A 20,740-nucleotide genomic window follows, 5' to 3' on the forward strand; every position below is an offset into this window, starting at 1 on the left:
GCGAGGGTCTCTTCCCGGTTTCACAGCCGCATATCTGGAACCCCGGAGTCTACCGCGGAGGCCACTTTCCTCCGCGGCCGTCATGCTGAGCTCTGGCTATTCGCCTTCTCCTGTTGAGACGCTGCAAACCTCTGGGGTAGAAGGGCCCCAGAGTTCTGCCTTCAGGGCGTCTATAATCAGCAGTGTCTCCTACCAGTAGCTCCCTCACTCTTCAGACCTGTCCAGCTCTCCTCGTCCCGGGGTTGCGGCTCCCGGCGCCTGAGGTCTATCTCCTTGCAATCCCGCAGGGGGCGCCCCACTCCGAGCGCGGGAGGGGAGCTCGGGAGGGCGGGAGCGACAGGGGTGGGGGGGGGTGTCCCTGCTATAAAGCTGGGCCGCCTCCCGCGGCGCCCTGGACGGCGGGGACCCTGGGCAGTCGGACGGGCGGTTGCCGGTCGGAACTCGGGGCCGTGCGGGCTGGGAGATCCGAAGCGCTTGGTTCCCCCCCGGGCCGGAGCGGGGGCAGGTGGGGGCGCAGGCCCGGGGGATGCTGGGCTCGGTGAAGATGGAGGCTCATGACCTGGCGGAGTGGAGCTACTACCCGGAGGCGGGCGAGGTGTGTCCGCGGGGATGGCGGAGCGGGAAGTGGGGGACAGGAATTAAGGTGCGGGCTTAAATGGGGTCAAGGATCGGGGTGTGGGCTCAAAGGTGGGTTCCAACCAGAGTTTGGGGAGCAGAGGAACTAGAGACACGGAGACCAGGTGTAGGAGTGAGGGAGCGCGGTTTCCGTAGGTTAGTCGGAGTGAGGGATAAACGGGAGTCAGGAAAATTTAGGCAAGGGTCAGGACACAATTTCAACGTTCCACGCTGGCGACTCCAAATGAAAGAGAGCGAAATTAACAAATCAAAGCTAGGAATCAGACCTCCAGGATAGTAGGATAGGGGCAGCGCTGAGGGATTAGGAAGCGGGTCCAAATTGGGGGGGGGGGGGGTACAGGAACTAAGAGGTGGGAGAAGGAGGTGACCATTAAGGGAAGTCTGCGGTGGGAGCTCAGGGTTAGAATCTAGTGTTAAAGATGGGCGTTCCGGGCTAGAAATCCGAATTGGAGTTCAGGGATAGAGTGGGGTCTAAGATAAGGTCAGAGATAAGGGTTAGTGCTCAGGGATAAAAGGTAGAGTTCGGTTTTTGAGAGTATGAAATAACAGGTGGGTTAGAGTTGGGATTCAGATAGAGGGGGGGGCCAGAGCGGGACAGAGTTGGGGCCGGGAGAATAGGAGAGGGGTCATTTTCCATTCCCCACCCCCCATCCCTACGCCTGACCCTTACCCCTTCCTACTGAACTTCACTGGTTTAATTGTTATTAGAGACCCTCAGCGGGGATTCTACTTGTGAGAGGCTGGCGGGTTTCAGGTTTCGCACCTCTTCCAGTAATCTCCAGTAATTGCTAATGTCCTCACCAGCCCCATTTCTTACTAGACCACCCTGGATTGGGGGGGGGGTGCGGGGTATGGCTTTAATTCCCTCACTCCGGCAGACAGAAAGTCCTCCCCCAAGTCTAACTTGCATTCCTCTTACTGCAAGGACTCTTCCTTCGCTCGCTCTCTCTGTAATCAACATTGTGAAGTGGAGAGGAGAGCAGGGTTCTAGTGGAGGGTTCCCTGGAATCTGGACACTTAAATTCCCAACCTGGAAGGGGACTCTCCGCTTGGGGTGGGGGAGGGAGGCTGGAATGGCTGAGTTCTCCAAGGAGACTGAGATCTGGGGGTTACAGAGGCCCCCACGTGCCTGAGTACGGGTCTGGGGTTTGCACTGTAGGGTGAGACTCCCGGATCCCCAGGCCTGCAAGGCTTGGCACGGTGCCTGGGAGGGGCCAGTCCCGGGGCTGTAGAGGTGTGAGGTGCACGTGGGGTGGGGCAGGCCGACCAGGGAGGGGTTTGGGAGCGTGGAGAGGGTGGAGCCCCGTGGCCAGACGTGTCGGAAGGCAGAGACCAGGTTGGAGGTGAAGGTTCCCAGACGGCGGGGGGAATCCCAGCTGAACCCCGAAGAGTTTAGAGTCTGGGAACAGGATTCGCAGGAACCAACGAGAAATCAGTATTTAGGTGGACACATCTTAAGGAAATCGTGGTGAGGTCTAGGATGGAGGAGTCTGAAGTTGAGGGGACAATTTGTGTGGAAATTGTGTCAGAAATTGAGGGCCGGTCTAGAGATGATCAGCATTCGGGGACCTATTTTGGGAGCGTTGATCCACGGGGGAGTTGGAGAGGGAAATACTGTCTGAGGGTCCCCCCAGCCTTCTCTTCAGCTGAGCCACCCCCTTCCCTTTCGTCAGAACAGTGGGGAGAGAAACATGTGCACTCACTCAGCAACTGAGAGCTGAGAGGGCCCCCGTATTGCTTCTGGCCCTCCGTGCCTTCTTGCTAGGGTGATGTCGACACCCCCAGGCTGGCTCCCTGTCTGGAAGGAAATTGTCCCCGCTGGCCTCCACTTCTCACACATCAGCTGGTCCGACTCCTCCCCCCTTTTAGAGATGGAAAACCTGAAGCTTCCTGGAGAGTTGGGGGCCGCTTGAAGTCCTGGGTGGAGACTGGGACTAGAAGAAACTGGGCTTCTGGCTTCACACCGCCTTCCCCTGCTCCCGTCACGCCTCCCCCAGAGACAATAAGGAAATGAAAGGGGAGAAATTGCAGCCTCCTGGGGTGGGGGGGGTGCAGGTCCTCTGAGGGCTTTCCCCCCAATCTCAGCCCCGCCCTGGTAGGGAAATCCGGCTCAGACCCGGACACTGGGGGTTCATCCCAGCCTCGGGGCGTGGGAAAGCTTATGGTGGATTAGGGCAGCTGGAGTGCTGGAGGTCAGACCTCAGGGAGGACTTCCGGGTGGGTAGGTAGCCAGGAAAGGAGGGCTTTGGGGTCCCCATCTGTCTTCCTCTGTGATCCACTGATGCAAGGAAGTCTGAAGGAGAAAAGTGGGAGGGGGGTTGGAGAGGGATTTAGGAACTCTGTGTAGATCCTGTGAATCTCTCACCTTCTCCCCTTATCTCTTATTCTGGGGAGGGGGCAAAGCTAGCTAACTACGGGGGGCGGGGGGACCAGTGCGTGGGGGAGGGGAAGGGCTGTGGCTTCGATTTCAATGTGAGGCTTGTGGACAGAGAGATGGATACGAAGGTGTGCTGAGGAGGAAGCGGGTGGCAGAGAAGTAGGGTACAGAGAGACAGAGTGGGAGAGAGACAGGGTGGGAGGGGAGGCAGATGGGGTTAGGGAGCATCCCGAGCAGAGAAAGGCAGAGGGGAGACGTTGGGGAGGAAAGAGATGGGCAGAGATGAGGGACAGGAGTGTGGGGAGCAGAGAGAGACAGAGTGGGAAAGGGAGAGACGGGAGAGAGCCATGGGCGGGGGCGGGGGCGGGGGGGGGAGTGAAGGAGTGTGGAGGGAACGAGGCAGGGAGAGAGATGGACAGACATACACGGAGACGGGGAGAGTCAAACGGGCCCAGGATGGACACGTGACAGGGAGAGGACAGAGTTTCCGGCTGGAACTCAGACCCAAGCTGGCTACCAACTGTCCCTGACGTCCAGGGTGACCCTGGCAGTTCCCTTTGCTCCCTGGACATTGGGTCCTGCACACGCTTACAGTGACAGGGGCAGAGAGGGGACCCACCAGCTCACAGCAAAGGTGGCTCCCGCAGGGCTGGAGCAGCCCCCCCAAGGCCATGAGACCCCAGTGGGGACAGGGCCAGGGAGCAGGGTAGCCTGGCAGACAGACTGAGGGGGAGAGGATGGAAGACAGTGGGTGGAAGGAGTAAATACACACAGGAGAGAAATCACCATTCACCACACTTCATATTTTCCCCCCGCCTCGTTCCCTTCCTGCTGGACTGGCCCACTGCATGAGGGTCAGGGCTTTCACAGTGAGGCCCAGAGGCCGGCCTGCAGCCGGTCTGCCTGGACTCAGAATCCCGGTTCTGCCGCTCTTCCTTGCTGTGTGACCCCCAACAACCTCTCTGGGACTCGGCTTGCTCAGCTGTAGAGTGTGGGGGGTGGTCACAGTGGCGCCTCCCGGTAGTGCGGCTGTGAAAGGGGGCCTTGCTGTGCCGGGAGCAGCGCCTGGCACGGAGCAGGCGGCCGAGAAATCTTGCCGAGTGGATGGAAGGAAGACTATGCAGAGAGTTACTGAGACAGGGCAGCGTCTCCCATATTTCAGTGATGCACGTTTCCCCCCTTCCGAATGTTTCTGAAAATGGAATGGGCTTTACAGCCAGTGGTGCTCAGGGATTATCATTCACAATGGACCCCCCCCCCCGCCATTCTTACTGATAGTGAATACTGCAATTTACAAACAGTGGTGCCTTAGCTTTGATGACACAGACGGGGTCTGGCACAAGTAACGCCCCTCTCTATTCTGTAACAGCGAGATCCCACTGAAGCACACCACATGACATTTCAGGTGAAATGTTCCAGTCAAAACTATAAATTATTGCGCCCCTATTATTGCCCTTCCAAGCACACTCAAGCGGGTGTTACTTCTGCTGGACCCTGTATATAGTAATCAGAGGATGAGGTTGAAATGTGATTTCTGGTAAACATTTTTTTTTAAGATTTACTTATTTTATTTTTAGAGAGAGGGGAAGGGAAGGAGAAAGAGGGAGAGAAACGCTGATGTTAGAGGAAAGCATCAGTTGATCGGTTGCCTCTCATACACACCCCAACCAGGGACTGAACTCGAAACCTGGGCATGTGCCCTGACTGGGAATCGAACCTGCGACCTTTCACTTTGTGGGACGACACCCAGCCACCTGAGCCACCCCAGTCAGGGCGATAGTCAAACATTTGTGACCTATTAAAGATGGTAATTTTGTAACCTAAAAGATGGAGAGAGAGAGTACATGTATAGATTAGGTTATTTGATAAATCAGCAGGTGTCAGTTTTGGGGGTCTCAGGACCCTTTAGCACTTTTAAAAATTATTGAGGACCCCAAGTTGTTTTTGTTGGTGTGGGTTATAGTTATCTTAATGGTTATCTTATAAGAAATAAAAGCCCTGGCTGGCGTAGCTCAGTGGATTGAGCATGGGCCTGCGAACAAGAGGATCGAGGTTCGATTCCCAGTCAGGGCACATGCCTGGGTTGCAGGCCAGTTCCCTGCAGGCCAACTCCCAGCAGGGGACACACAAAAGGCAACCATACATTGATGTTTCTCTCTCTCTCTCCTTCCCCTTTAAAGGTAAATATATAAATAAAATCTTTGAAAAAAAAAGAAATAAAAACTGAGAAAAAATTTTAACGTATTAATTAGTTCTAAAATAGCAATTTGTTATTGCTATTTGCAATAGCGATTTGTTAGTGTAAATAAAGTATTTTTATTGAAGGAACGATATTTCAAAGCACAGAGTGATAGGAGAGGCACCGTGACAGTTTCGAGAATCTCTTTAGTGTCCGGTTGCACAGAAGGGAGCTGGATTCTCGTAGCTGCGTCTGCATTCGGTCTGGCGTGGGGTCCCGTGTCCCCTGGCCTCGGGTCACCTCCCCTGTACACTCGGCAGGGAAAGAGAGTGAAGAAGGCTAGTGATATCTTAGCGCCATGTGAAAGCAGCTTGACCTCTGGACACCTCAACCCCAGAAAGGTCTCCGAGACGCCCCAGGCTACACTTTGAGAACCACTTACAGCGTGAGCTTCAGTGCATTGGAGCGTGGGGGGCGGTGCAGGAGGAGGGGCGAGAGAGGGACTTCCAGAGAGGGCTGTTGACGGAGAAAAGTAAGGACGGAAGGGACTCAAAGTCGAGACAAGACAGACAGACACACAGTGGGTCCAGCCACCCTGTGCTGAGCAGCGACTGGGGCCGCACTGACCCCTCTCCGTCTCTCTTTCTCTCCATGCAGGTTTACTCTCCAGTGACCCCAGTGCCCACCATGGCCCCCCTCAACTCCTACATGACTCTGAACCCTCTGAGCTCTCCCTACTCCCCTGGGGGGCTCCCTGCCTCCCCACTGCCCTCAGGACCCCTGGCGCCCCCAGCGCCCACGGCACCCCTGGGCCCCACCTTCCCAGGCCTGGGTGCCGGCAGTGGTGGAGGCAGCAGCTCAGGGTACGGGGGCCCGGGCCCCGGCCCGGGGCTGGTGCATGGGAGAGAGATGCCCAAAGGGTACCGGCGGTCCCTGGCGCACGCCAAGCCGCCGTACTCCTACATCTCGCTCATCACCATGGCCATCCAGCAGGCGCCGGGCAAGATGCTGACGCTGAGCGAGATCTACCAGTGGATCATGGAGCTCTTCCCCTACTACCGGGAGAACCAGCAGCGCTGGCAGAACTCCATCCGCCACTCGCTGTCCTTCAACGACTGCTTCATCAAGGTGGCGCGCTCCCCAGACAAGCCAGGCAAGGGCTCCTACTGGGCCCTGCACCCCAGCTCAGGGAACATGTTTGAGAATGGCTGCTACCTGCGCCGCCAGAAGCGCTTCAAGCTGGAGGAGAAGGTGAAGAAAGGCGGCGGCGGGGCCTCCGCCCCCAGGAACGGTGCGGGGTCTGCCGCCCCGAGCGCCGCCCCGGCTGCCACGGTCTCCTCCCCGCCGCAGCCGCAGCCGCAGCCCCCAGCGCCCGAGCCTGAGGCCCCGGGCGGGGAGGACGTGGGGGCCCCGGACTGTGGCTCGCCGCCTTCCTCCACGCCCTACTTCACTGGCCTGGAGCTGCCCGGGGAGCTGAAGCTGGACGTCCCCTACAACTTCAACCACCCTTTCTCCATCAACAACCTGATGTCCGAACAGACACCAGCGCCCCCCAAGCTGGACGTGGGGTTTGGGGGCTACGGGGCAGAGGGTGGCGAGCCCGGCGTCTACTACCAGGGCCTCTACTCCCGCTCTGTGCTGAACGCCTCCTAGCGGGGGTCGGGCGCAGGGCCGCGGCTGCAGCTGACGCCGCCGTGGGGCCGCCGGGCCCGGTTCCCCGGCGGCGGCGAGGCCGCCACCGTCCCCGCCAGTTCGACGTCTCGGCTGGTCTCTTGCTTACTGTGGTGACTGCCGCTTCTGTGGGCGTCGTGGCGGTCCGTCGGGTACTGTGAAGTCCGCCGTGTGGATGGATGTAATTAATTGGTCGACCCACTGGGCGCTCCTGAGGGCCGCCATTGGGGATGACATCTGGTTGGCCCTCTGGACACGGATGGACATCCTCTCGGCTGACCCTTTGGTTGCCATGGTGATGCTGGTTCAGATGTATCTTCTTTGGCCTGTTGGGTCTGTGATCAGTTTTTTGGGGTGGACTTCTCGGCCCTGGTCCCTGCTGGCCGAGTTGGCCACCATCCCACGTAACATCTGTTTTGGTCCACTGGGGGCTACAGTGGCCACCATGCTGGCTGGTGGACATAATAATCACTGTCCCGTTGTGCACTGCGACGGTCACCACAGCCCCTGTGCTGGCCGCCCCATCACTGTCCCTTTGGTGTGAGCTGAGGGAGCGATGGAGAGGAGCCTGTGCCTCGGTTCTCTCCGGAGCCCCTGCCGGGCTCTGGCCCAGGAGAGACCAGGAAGGGCTACTGGGGGCGGGCGATTTCTACTGAAGTCTGAGTCTTGCCTGGGAAGTGGGATGCTGGCTGTGTTTCAACATTAAAGGCACCGTTTCTGCCTCACACAGAATGTCTCTTGTCCTTGGTGGAGGGGCCCTGTGGAACTTGAACCCCTGAATCGCTGTTTCCCTGGCCCCCCTCCTTCCCGCCCCCAAGAGCGGGCTGCCTCTGGGGGAGTGGCCGGGGGAGGCATCGACCTGACCTTTGGCTCTTTGCTGTCCCTGACCCCAAGGACAGTTTGCTCACAGATAGCAGCCCCGCAGCCGTGGGGCCAGGGCAGCAGGGGGAGGTGGCTGTGCCGTGACCAAGGCCATTGCCCCACCCCCACTGTGCAGACACCCCCCAGCTCTGAGGCTCGGGGAGCCCAGAAGCTGCTCCATTTGGGGTTCGGCTGTGGAGGAGGAGAGGGGACGGACACGGTGTTCCTGGAAAAAGACTGTGTTGGAGCCTCTGTGTCTGCGTGTGCATGTGCATGTGTGCCCCAGGCCCCTCGCTGTGCCTGGCGAGGTCCCACGGGGCGGCGACGATCGTCTCCGTCCTTCATCGTGTGGGTCTGCCGTCTGTCCCCACTCTGGGTGGTGCCCGGGGAAGCAGACTCTGGCATGTGTGTCTTTCCTATGTCGCTCACCTGTCCCCTGGGTCTCTGTGCATTGGCCTGCCTGCAGACCCGTGGCCTGCAAGAGTCTGTGTGTGATGACGTCCATGTGGCAGGCAGGCATGTCATGGCATGTTTCATGTGTATCTCCGTGTCAGCACCTGTCTATGTTGAAAAGAAAGGCTGTTCGTGCTCACGTGTGCCTGTCACCGCGGTCAGCTGGCCCTGGCATGTGTCTGTCGCTTTTGTAGGAGGGTGTGTGGGGGCCAGAGCCAGGTTCTCCTTCGGGGCCTGTGGGCCTGTCCCTCCAGGTCTCTCCCTGGGCTCAGAGTCTGTCTGTCTGTCTGTCTGTCTGTCACTCAGATGTTCTGAGGACGTGGCTCTCTCAGGAACACAACTGTGCGCCTCACGCCCCTCGTTCCACTGAGCGGAAGCTGAGGCCCAGGACGGGAGGGGACCGGACCAAGGTCCTTCAGTTTTTCTGGAACAGGTGGGCAGAAGCACATTTGTCTTTCGTGGTCATTGGCTCCCTGTCACTCCTGTTACTCCTTCAGTTACTCAGTCACCCGAAGCCCAGAGGCAGCCTGTTTATCCATTTGCGTGTGAGTGTGACATCTCTCCCAGGTCCTGTGTCTGTCTTTCTCTGTGTCCCTGAGTGACGTCTCTCTCTGAACACTCTGTCCCTAACCCTCTCTCTGTGTCTTTGTCTCTGTCCCTTGTTTTTGCTTTTTATATTTTTTTATTAGAGAGAGAGGAAACGAGACACACACACACACACACACACACTCATTCATACATTCCTTGATTGATTCTTGTGCGTGCCCTAACTGGGGATCGAACCCACAACCGTGGTGTATTGGGATGATGCTCTAACCAACTGAGCCACCTAGCAGGGCTCTGGCCCTTGATTTTTTTTTTTAAACCGTTCATTCATTCTCTCCATCTGTCTCTCATACAGTCTGCCTTGCTCTCTTCTCTTTCTCATTCTTTGCATGGCTTTGCCTGTGTCCCTCCCTCTCTCTGGGTCTTCCTCTTCTCTCTAGGGGACTCTCTAGGGGGCTTCCTTTGGGGTCCACGTATCCTCAACTCCTAGGATCTCTGGCCTCTCTCCTCCTTCTCTGGTCTCCCTCTCCCAGCTCCCCCAGTTTCCGCCCCTACCTGCCACCTCGCACTGGCCGGGCCCTCTATTTCTGTCCCTGTGCCCGCCCTGCCGGCTGCGTGTCACCCCCGCCCCCCGCCGTGCTGGCTCCCTGTCAGCCGTCCCACCAGCCTCGCTGTCCTGGGCAGGCTGGGGAATTCCTCCTGGTTCCTGGAAAAAACAACTGGGGCCGAGAGAAAGGCCCTCAGTCTCCCCGGGCGCCCGCCCCCCTCCCTCGGGCCTGGGGGTCTCTCCCCGAGTCGGGGCGGCCGGCCTGAGGCAGGAAGCCCTGCGGTTTCTGGCTTCTCCCAGGCGGCCTCCGGATCTGGCCCCCGCCCCCCACCCGGCCAACAGCCCAAATATTATTCCGCAGGAGGAGTCGGTGGCAGCGGGAGGAGGCCCAGGCTGAAAGAGGCTTTCAGGGCGGCCAGGCCTGGGGCTTCCTGTCCCCAGGCTCGGGCCTCAGGCCGCCCCAGTGGGGACCTCAGGTGGCCGGAGGGGCGGGTGTTGTTGTAGGGTCCTGGGGGGAGGGTGGGGCCATCCGTCAGGGTGTCTAGTGGCCACCGGCTCGGCTGGCGTGGGCAGGTGTGACCCCCACCCCAGGGACAGCCGGCTGGTGTCCAGCGTGGAAAAGTACCATGGTCAGACGTGGGACGCATGGACAGACATGAGGACGCCAGGGATCAGGGATGGAGGGATAGCCATGGGGACACGGGAGCCTGGGCTGAGAGCACATGGGTCTAGACACAGTTTGTGGGCCTGAGGTGACACGGTCCAAGGAAGGGCCCATGGGTGGGGAACCGGCCCGGGGCAGTGTCCCTGCCGTGGGCCGAGGGCCATCTGTGTCAGGAGGCAGGAGGTGATAAAGATGAAAGTAGCAATAGCTACTAAGGGTTACCATATGTCGGGCGTCGTGTGAGCACCTGACACGTCGTAAACCGAACCCCTCCTGCACCCCATTTTATTACAGGGGACGCTGAGGCATGGAGGGGTGAAGTGACTGGCCCCCCACCACACAGCTAGAAGTGAGTAGGGAAACGGGGGCTCGAACCCCACCAGTCCAGCCAAGAGTCAGAACCCTGGACCACCGGGCTGCTCTAGAGCCCAGGAGGGGTGGCAGCAGCCCAGGGCCCCCGGGTCCCCAGGCCCCCCACGTCACCCCCACTCCCGCCACAGCCTGCTAGAGGGGGTGCTCTGGAAGTCAGCAGTCTGGGCAGTTCAAGAGTGTGTGTGTGTGCATGTCAGCGTGTCACTGGATGTCATGCATGTATCCTGATGTCATTGTGTCCATGGGCTTATGACATGTCAACTGTGCCATGTCCACAGTCACCACGTCAGTGCGTGGTGTTTGTGCCTGTTCGTCTCTGAGTCGAGTTGGTCACGGGGTCTCTGTGGCTGTTGCTGTCTGGGCCCCTGTGTGTGCGTGGATGTCACTGTTCTGCCCGTTGTTATCTTCTGTGTGCCTGTCCCCGTGTCCCTCGCCTGTCACCGCTGGTGTGTGGTTGCTGTGTCTCTGTGCCTCACGACATGTTTGCTCGTCAGCATGTCCTGCTCTCTGTTACTGTGTGCCTGTCCCTGTGTCTGTCACAGTGTGTCTTTGTCACCCGGTTCGTATGTCTGTTTATGTCTCTAACACCTCGGGTCTGCCTATAACTGTCTCTGTGTGTCACCATGTCTGCCTCTCAATGTGTCACCATCTGTCCAGGTGTCACCGGGTTACTCACCGCCCAGGCCACAGGTGGGTGTGTCGGGCCCACTGGTGCCAGAGTGGGGCCCGTCCCATCCCGCCCTCCGCGGGCCAGGCCGGGCGCCTGTTTGCGAGGCCTGCCCCAGGTAAACACCGGGATCCGGAACTGAGGGAGCGCCGCCTCCCACACCCCCGCCCCTGCCGTGCGGCCTGCCCTGCACTGGGCTGGACCCGAGTCCCACAGGCAGTGCCCCCAAACTGGAGACTGGCCCTGGTCTCCCCCCACCCTCAGTCACCAGTCTCCCCAAGCCCCAGCCTTGGCCCTGCCCTGTCTGTCTGTCTGTCTGCTTCTCTCTCTGCATGTGCCTCTCTGGGCCGTCTGCTGGCCTCTCTGTTTCTGTCCTTACTTCCTCTCGCCTGGGTTTCTCTGTGGCTTTGCCCTTCTCCGGAATGACCCTTGTCTGCCTATGGCCACCGTCTCCCTACCTCGAACTTTTCTGTCTTTTCTCAGTGCAGGTTGATTTCCCGTTTTCCTGCTCTGTCTCTGCGTCCCCCCATTCTCTCTGCCAGTGTGACCTCTGGGGCTCTCTCTGCCTGCCTCTCTCTCTCTGGCACTTTGTAAGTTTCTTTCCCTCCTTCTCTCACCGTGTCCCTCTCAGCACCAGTCTCTCAGTGTCAGCCACGGTGTCTGTATGTCTCAGGGCCCCCAGGCCCCACACCCCATGAGATCATGCCTGGGCCCTTGGGGAAGTGTGTGGCCCCCAGCCTCCCGCCCCCAGCCCACTGGTGTATATATATCTGTATGTATGTATGTATATATATATATACAGATATATATATGTATTATTTATATCTGTACCGGGGGCCGGAGGGCAGACACTGGGGCCTTTGTGCAGCCGCTGCCCGCCCGCCGGCCCGCCCGCCACTCCTCTCCCTTCGTCCCTGCTGCCCGCCCGCCTCCACCCCCCCCCNCCTGAGGTGTGAGTGGGCACACCACGGGTGAGGCGGGCAGGGGAGCCTGGGGTTTTTTTCCAGCTTCAGGGAAGCTGTCCGGGTGGGGAGGGCTCTGAAAGAAGCGGGACTTCTCAGCTGGGCTACTGCGTCTGCTGTCCCTGGGCGTCCCTGGGTCCTTACCTGGCCTGTCCCTGGGAGCCTGTCTGTCCTTCTAATGCCGTTCTGACCTTTTCTCTGTCCGTCCGGGTCTTGTTCACACGTGCACACGCTGCCATCAAGCAGATGTGCTAGGTCGTCTACTCAGCCCTAGACACACAGATAAGCGCAAGGTGCTTTGCCATTTCTGCCTCACGCGCTCCATCCCTTCTTTCTGTGTTTCGGAACCCCTACCCCATTCAAAACTAAATGCAAAATCCTTACCATGGCCTGCAGGGCCCCCTTGCTCCCTCACTGTCTTTCTAACCTCAGAGCTGCACTGGCCACGCGGCTGCTTCTGGAACAGGCCGAGCAGGCTCAACCTCAGGGCCTTTGCACGTGCTATTCTCCTGGGTCTCTCCTGACTCACTCCCTCGTCTCCTTCACTTCTCAGTGTCATCTCCTCAGTGAGCCCTTCCCTACCTTCCTCTTTAAATAGCAACCTCCATCACTCTCTATCCCTTCTCTGGCTTTTGCTTCTTCTTAGGACTCACTGCTCCACAGCTGTTGCATTTTATGGGACTATCTGTGCCTCTCACCTGAACGTCAGCTGCACGAGAGCAGGGGCCACAGTCTGCTCCCTGCTGTGTCCACAGCACTCACCACAGTGCTAGTCACACAGTGGATGCTGCGTAAATGTTTATTGAAAGGAAGGAGACCATTAATCCTGCCTTTACACTAGCCCTGTGCGGGGGGCACTGCTGGGTCTGTCAGAGCCCAGAAGTGGCACCTGACACAGACTGGAGTGTCAAAGAGGGCTTCCTGGAGGAGGGGTCCCTTGAATTGTGACCTGGAGGAGGAGGAGGCGTTGAGCAGGCCTTTTTGAGGGGACCAAGTGACCAAGACAGATGGAGCTTGTCCTTCATCACGGTGCTCCACTCTCTCCTTCTGTCTCATAGAAGTTTTAGGTTTGAAGATGTCCTGATTCTCTGCCTCCAACCTGTACCTTTTGATTTCCTAGTGTCTCTCTCCCTCTCCTTTGCTCTTTATTCCCCTCTCCCAACCTCAGTCTGCTCTCTCCCTCCTTCTATCTCTGTTGTTGTATCTGGGTATTTCTTTCTCTTTTCTGAACTTCTGTTTCTACCTCATCCCCCTCACTTCAGAGGGTACCGTGAGCTCTCCTTGTCTCTCTCTAGATTTCTTTCTTTCAGTGACCTGGTCTCTCTACATTTCCCTCCCCACCTCTGCTGTCCCCCACTTTTCTTTCGGTCTCTTTGGGGTCTTTTTCTCTCTTTTGGGGAGCCTCACTCACCTCTTCATGGACCCCCCAAATAGGTCCAGAACCCCTTTCACTCTGGGCCCACCCTGGCATTGGGGGAGGGGGGCTGATCCAGCCCCTCACACCCACACAGGTCAGGTCTTCTGCTCTGTTAATGGTTAACCCAACCTCTATCTAGAATACACACACCCGGCCAGGCTGGGGATGACTCCCCTGCCCCCCACCCACCCACCAGCTGTTCTTAAAGGACCAGGTGTCCTCCACAGTTCTTTAACCCCCACTGGGGCGGAGGGCCTTGTGTTTGAAGGCCTCTGGCCCTGAGGATGGGGGAGGGAGAGCGACCCAGTTCTCGGGTCTGCAGAGCTGTGTCTGGGGCGGCCACCAGACTGCCCAGGAGGGGTGAACAGGCACGTTACACCATCCAGCGACTTGCTTGCCCCAGGCTTATCGCCTGGTGTATTTAATCAGGGGTGGTTTTCCCAGCCCTGCCCAGAGCCCGGGCTGGCAGTGCCAGGGGTGACTGAACACCTGAGACCTGATGGCTGCGGGAGGGAGGGGGACCCCTCAGTCCAAGAACTAGGGTTTTAAAAACTCAAGATATTGACTCTGGCGGGGAGCTCAGTTGGTTAGTGTTCTTCCCATTCTCCAAGGTTGCAGGTTCGATCCTTGCCCAGTTAGGGCATACACAAGAATCAGCCAATGAATGCATAATTAAGTGGAACAACAAATCGATGTTTCTTTCTCTCTAAAATCAATTTAAAAAACAACAACAAAACTNCCTCAGTCCAAGAACTAGGGTTTTAAAAACTCAAGATATTGACTCTGGCGGGGAGCTCAGTTGGTTAGTGTTCTTCCCATTCTCCAAGGTTGCAGGTTCCATCCTTGCCCAGTTAGGGCATACACAAGAATCAGCCAATGAATGCATAATTAAGTGGAACAACAAATCGATGTTTCTTTCTCTCTAAAATCAATTTAAAAAACAACAACAAAACTCAAGATGGGGAGAACAAACCCCTGCCAGGGTCCCTAATGACATGCGGGTCTGCGGGATGTGTGGGCGGGACACCTAGGTAACCAAGACGACAGGTCAGAACGCGCGGGCGGGGGGGGGGGGGGGGGGGGNGGGGGCGGGGGGGGGGGGGGGGGGTCTTCCAGATTTAGCTGAGGGGATACCCGGCTGCCTCCCGAGATCTGGAGGGACCTTGGGTCTGGGCTGCAGGACAGTGCTGCGCTGTGTCACGGCTATCACCCCCCCACCCCAGGCCACTGCTAGCCTTTGGGCCCGGCATTTCGCCTCCCCAGAGTAGCCACTTCAGGGTCCCAGGGGTGGGGGCTGGGCTCCTGGGGCTGCCCCTCCCCTTAACCCCTGCTCAGCCACGGCCGGCTCAGGCCCCGCCCCATGACATCAACGAGCAGGAAGTCCTGGTTAATGATCAGTCCACCCGGACAGGTGCGGGACAAGGCCTTGCACATCAGAGGCAGCCGCAGGTCGTGGGGGGAGGGCCTTTTACCCTGCCAGTCATGGTGTTCTAGGATGGCCACCGTTGAGGCTGGTCTCCCCAGATGGACGCGAGGAACCCGGTTCGCTTCCTAGGTGTCTGCCTCTGGCGCTCTTGCACCACGAGGCCAGAAGCAGCCCACCACCCGTTTCCAAGGACCTTGTTAGATTTACCCACGGAGGTAAATCTCCTCTCCTCGGGCAGCCCCTCTAGGAATCGTATTTAATTCTGACTCTGCCCAGCAAGAACTCACTCCCCATCCCTCCTAGAAAGCCTCCTGATGCATCTTCCCCACCTCTCCCGCCAAGGGCGCCAACTCCTCCCTACCTTCTGGGGAGGTACAGGGGACAGACCAGAAAGGAAGCCTAATTCCTGAGCGTGGCTATGGCTCCCACGCGACGGCCATCCCCTCTGAGTCTCAGTGCTCCCACCCGAAAAAGGGGCTCACGGCTAGACCAGTGGACCCTTGGCTGGTGTTTGTAGCCAGCCAGTGGGCTCGCCTGAGTCAAGGGCGCCACCTGGAGGAGACAACGCGAGCTCCCCTCCCTGCAGGATCAGCTCAGTCCTGGAGGGGGCGCAGCATCTCACAAACTAAGGGACCAAGAAGAAAAAACCCCCATCTTTCAGTTTATTCAAGGAGGAAAAGGGGGCAGGGGAGGGAAGCAATAAAATGCTTTTGCTTCATTTATAAAGAGCGAATTTCCAGGAGGCCCCTTCGCAAGGAGGAAGGAGGCACCTCTCCCCCAACTACCAGCAGCAGCAAAGCCAAGCCAAGGAGGGGAGAGGGAAACTGGAGGGGCCAAGGGACCCCAAACACACCCTCGCACAGAAGCCACGAGCTTTCTCCCCACCACCCTCAATGCGTTTACCCCAGGGGACCCGTCTGGGATGAGGGAGGGTTATGTACATAGGTGGGGTGGCACTGGGCTGGGTTGGGGAGGGAATAATTTATCCGCAGCAGCGGTGGGTGACAAGGGGACAGGGGGCAGTAGCAGTGGTGGTCTAGGGGTCTCGTTCTTTCTTAACCTTGATGTCTCCAGCAAGGATGGTGGCGATCTCGCCCTGCATGAAAGCCCAGGGGACAGAGGAGCCCACCAGCGGGCACTTGTCTCCACTGGGGCAGTACACCTCACCAGCAGGGCCCTGCGCCTTGATGAACTCTCGCGAGCAGGGAAAGCAGAACTTGTGTCCGGGCACTGAGGGGCACTGGACGAAGTGGGTGTCTTCCAGCCGCTCCCGGCATAGGGTACAGCACAGGGGGGCCCCAGGGGTTGCCCCGGTGCCGCCCCCACCCCCGCTAACAGCTTCTGCCCCGGCGGTGGGGCTGACTTCGGCCTCACCATTGCGGGCCACGAGGCGATGCTGGGCTGCAGGCTGGGCGGTGGATGCTGCTGGGCTGGCACCCCCTGCTCGGCCAGGGCCCCCTCCCCCACCGGGGTCCTTGGGGGAGTGGCCCAGGGCTTCAGCCACGTTCTTCAGGGCAGCAATGGGTGAGGGCACACCAGGGGTCTCGGCAGAGTATGGGCCACCAGGTGCTACCCAGTGTCGCTGCTGCTGCTGCTGCTGCTGCTGCTCCTCGGTGGTCATCTTCCCAGCTGCCTCACCCTCGGGCTCAGGGGATGCTTTGCGACGGCGTGCCGTGGGCGCCAGGTTCCTGGATGGGGCCCTCGGGGGTGGGCCACAGAGAGCTGCGGGAGCTGGCTCTGGGTACTGCTGGGGTAGGGCCTCGGCAGGAGCTGGCTCGCGGAAGCTTCGGACACCATCGGTTAGCAGCTCCCCCAGCTGGCGCCATTCCCCGGAGCCGTGTCGACGTTCATATTCAAGGTACTTGAAGCCTGATGAGGCCAGTGCCTTGCCCGGCTCCCGCAGAGCATCATGAAACATCTGGCGAGCCACGGCCAGGACTCCTGCGTACACGTTGCCAGAACCACAGGGATATTCGGTGAAGAGCTTCAGCTCAAACTCATAGCCTGGAGGGCGGGCAGTAGCATCGAAGGCGAACACCCGCCCCACCAGTCCGTGATCCTTCTTGAAGCGAACATTGAAGGGGGCGCAGGCGGACAGCGCCAGCAGCTGTTCCCGCACTGCTTTGGGGCGCCCGTGCCACTCCTCTGCCCTGCCCCGCATGGCCTCATTCAGTTCTGCCAGACAGTCTGCATTCCTCTGCTGCTTCTCCTTCTCAAAATCAGAGCTGAAGATCGGACGGGCAGGACTCAAGCCGGGTGCCAGCGTCAGACCTCGGCTTCCCAGGCCAGACACTGCAGCTGCCAGTAGCCCGGGGGGCACCAAGCCAGGCATAGAGCCAAGCAGGGCCCTTCTAGCCCCCTCCACCACTGCGTCCTCACGGCTCAGCCCATTGGCCAGGCGGGACCCCAGGGTGTACTCCAGGGCAGGTGAGGGCAGGGGGAGGCGGCCGGATGATGCGGCCCTGTCATAGCGGTCCTGGCCAGAGACGCTGCTGCCAGTCCCCGAAGGCTGCGGCTGTGCCTGCGGAGGTGGCAGCTGGGGCCCCTGCGCAGTAGCAGCAGCCAGGTCCTTGGTGGCCTGATGCTTGAGGGCCGGGGGTCCCGGCGAGCGGCCCTCAGGGAGCACGTGGCTGCGTTTGAGCTGGCGGGCCGCGTCGATGAGCAGCTCGATGCGATCCGCGCCCTCAAAGTTCACGCATCCGCGGCACACGGCCTCACTGAAGTCCCACACCATGGCCCACGGCATCTTGGGCAGATCGCACAGGTAGCACCACTGGCGGCGGGACGCCTGCACCGACGCCATGGCCCCCGCGCGCGCGCCGAAAGGCCCTCGAGTTTCACCCGCCGCCGACGTTCGATCCGCGCCGTCGATGTTCGATTTGTGTCTCCAGGAAAGCGCGAGCCACAGTCGGGCCTCAGGCTCGGCCTCCCCGCGGATCCAGGCCCGGCCCCCCTTCCCCGCCCCCTGGGCCCTAAGCCTTTTTCCTCACTCCCGCCTCCTTGAAAAGGAAGGCAGAGGCACGTCGGTGCCCCCGCCCGATCCAGGCTCCGAGCCGAGGCGCACAGCTCGGGGCCGGCCTTGGGCCGCGGGCGCCGCCGCCTCGGGCTCCCGCCGCTCCCGCCGCCACCAATGCAACGGCCACCGCCGCCTCCACCTCCTACTGCCCCAGAGGCCGCTTCGCAGGGAAAGTTACATAACGTGGCGGCAAAGCCTTCTGGGAAATGTAGTCCCGCCGGGGTCGGTTCTTAAAGGGGACCGAAGGAGGCTGGGGTTGGTGGAGGGAACTCGCAACTTCTCTCCCGCGCACCTCTTACCACTCGTCGCGAAGAGCAGTGAGTTCAGCGCGGGCAGGAGGACCTCGGGCACTAGAGTTGCGAGGAGGATGTGATACGAATGGCCAGCGCTACCAAAAATTCATAAACTGTAGGGGGCGGACATGATTCCGGGCGTCCAATTTCCGATCCGACTTGCTGTGCAGGTTTAAGCGAAAGCCTTGCCCTCTCTGAAACTCAGTTCTCCGCCCGTCAAAGGTAAGCCAATGACCAATTAAGAGGGCAGGCGCTCCTGGGGCGGGGCGGAGGGGCCCTGATTGGATGGTTTCTGGGTAAGGGACGGGAAGTTGGCAACTTGATGGTGTGTGTGTGTGTGGGGGGGTGGTTGTCCGTTTGGTACTTTGCTTTTCCGAGAATCCTGTGTATCAGCCTCTGACCCGGGCCGGCAACGGCCGGACAAAAGAGAGGGCTGAAGGCCTCTGCCTCAGTTGCCTCATCTGCTGGAGTTGTAAGAGCCCTTCAACTTTGCGGCTCTGTAGGCGCGCTTTGGTCTCCAAAGGGTTACACTGTCAATTTCTCCACCCGCCCCCAACTTCACTACAATTCCCAAAATGCTCTGCGAGGCGGACAAACTGACGCACTTCCGCTGTCTGGGAGGTCTGGCGGCGGCGGGGTTGGGGGGGGCGCTTCCCGATGCCTGTCCTTCCCCCACCTCCCCCCGTCGTCAATTTTGGGGGGCTTTTCGTGTTTTCGGAGCATGAAGTTGAGGGGATCTTCGCACTCTACTGCTCCCAAACTTGGGGGAAGGAGGCCAGATATGGCGAGCAAGAGTTCGTGGGGCGGGGGGGGATAGTTTCTGGGGGGAAAGGCGCCAGACCACCTTTCTACAACCTTGAGTGCTTAACTACCGGATAGGCCCCACCAGGCTCTGGGGACCCCTGTTTTTTCTTCCTGATCGGGTACAGTGTTAGGCCGGCTGGCGTGGGGGGGCTGGAGCGGGCAGACAGGTCTCGCAAGTTCTAATTCACATTAGCCTCTTCCTAAGCCTGGGTTTGTGTTAAGAACGTGAAAATATATGAGTGTTTTGCTAGAGTTGCGTTCATGTCTTTGAAACTAATCAGGGGCTGTCTACCCCTTTCCTCATCCAACTGAAACCCTAACACGAGAATGTTGAACTCATTTTCACCAGGGGCCACATCAGCCTCCCCGATGCCTTCAGAGGGCCCCAAATAATTTTGGGTCTGTATAAACGTAACTACTCCCTAACTAGGGGCAAAGATCTCGGTGCTGCCGATACAGAAACAAGGTGGAAGAAGGGTCAGATTCCACTCTTGGGCCTTGTGTTTGCCACCTGTGCCCCAGCAGCTTTGATTGTTACCCACCTGTATTATTTTTCTTAAAGCTGACTCCTTTGAAAAAGATCACTTTTGGCCTCATCCTAAGCAATGCCATGTGCACAATCCTGGGTTCCATGTACTGGCTGTATTTTTATGTAAGTCAAAGGTGCGTCTAGAACCATTGAAAAGACCATCAAAAGTATCACTGAAAACTGCCTCTAGGTCATTTTCTAGTAAACTCCAGTGCAAGTCAGGAGTTCTGGCCAGAGGCCAGCTTCAGGCAGACAGGATTGGTACTGGACAAGTTCAAGGAAAGTTTCTAAACTATTCAGGGAAAAAATGAGGACCCCTAGATGTTGCTTTTCACTGGGTCCGTTCGGGTTAAGGTGCAGATATTTGCCCTGGCTGGTGTAGCTCAGTGGATTGAGCTTGGGCCTGCGAACCACACGATCAAGGTTCGAGTCCCAGTCAGGGCACATGTCTGGGTTGCAGGCCAGTTCCCAGCGGGGGACTCAGGAGAAGCAACCACACACTGATGTTTCTCTCCCTCTCTCCTTCCCTTCCTCTCTAAAGATAAATAAAAATTTTTAAAAAGGTGCAGATATGCATATAAATGCTAAGCAGGGTGCTTGGCCCTGAAATGCACTATGGATGAAGGTTTTATATCAGATAAAACCATTATCTCATCATCTTAGATCCCACCCCTCTTCAGCTTTGGGAAATGCTGAGGATGCAGTAGTGACTGACATCAGCCTGGTGAGGGTGGCAGCTGTTCCATTTAAATGTACTCAAGTTATTACTTCACTGTGTTTTTTTGGTAACTGCTTGGGGAGGGGGTGTCAGGAAAGGCTTTCCTGAGGAGGTACCACCTGAGCTGAGGCCTGCAAGGTAAATAGAATGTAGTAGTAGGCAGTACAAATGCCTAAATCAAAAAGATGCCATTTTACAGATGAGGAGAACGGAGTCCCATGGATACACACTTGGCCGGGGCAACACCAGGGGTCGGGCCAGGTCTGGCTGAGGCCAAGGTGGCGGCTGTTACCTCCTTTGCTCCAGGCTCTGCAGCATGTTCAGGAGTAAGAAAACCAGCCCCAGCCTTAATGAACTATGGAGGAAACATGCCTTAAACAAAGTATGTTCATTACCTTAAATAAAAGTAAGAACAAGAACAAGAGTACACAGAGAACTTAAGACACAGACCCGTCCTAGCCTCGGGAGAGAATCCAGCATGTTTTCCTGGAGGAAGGTGGCGTTTTGGTGGTACCTGAAGGATGAGTACGTAGGAACGATTATTTGAAAATGGGCCTTGATGGCTTAAAAAAAAAAAGCTCTAACCCCCTTCACGTTCAAGG

At 58.3% G+C, this 20,740-nt stretch overlaps 2 protein-coding genes across 2 annotated transcripts; one reads left to right on the plus strand and one right to left on the minus strand.

The window, feature by feature from the left end:
* Positions 1 to 386: 386 nt before the first annotated feature.
* On the plus strand, positions 387 to 7,590 carry FOXA3 (forkhead box A3). Its single transcript, XM_037058911.1, has 2 exons — positions 387 to 595; positions 5,850 to 7,590. The coding sequence occupies exons 1-2, from the start codon at positions 527 to 529 to the stop codon at positions 6,843 to 6,845; spliced, it is 1,065 nt and encodes a 354-aa protein (XP_036914806.1). The 5' UTR covers positions 387 to 526; the 3' UTR covers positions 6,846 to 7,590.
* Positions 7,591 to 15,419: 7,829 nt separating this feature from the next.
* On the minus strand, positions 15,420 to 18,193 carry IRF2BP1 (interferon regulatory factor 2 binding protein 1). Its single transcript, XM_037058923.1, has one exon. It carries the CDS (start codon positions 17,579 to 17,581, stop codon positions 15,815 to 15,817), a length of 1,767 nt encoding a protein of 588 aa, XP_036914818.1. The 5' UTR covers positions 17,582 to 18,193; the 3' UTR covers positions 15,420 to 15,814.
* Between the last annotated feature and the right edge of the window lie 2,547 nt (positions 18,194 to 20,740).

This window comes from Sturnira hondurensis, unplaced genomic scaffold (genome assembly GCF_014824575.4).
Source record: "Sturnira hondurensis isolate 20B ecotype Veracruz unplaced genomic scaffold, ASM1482457v3 Scaffold0001020, whole genome shotgun sequence".
NCBI lineage: Eukaryota > Metazoa > Chordata > Mammalia > Chiroptera > Phyllostomidae > Sturnira > Sturnira hondurensis.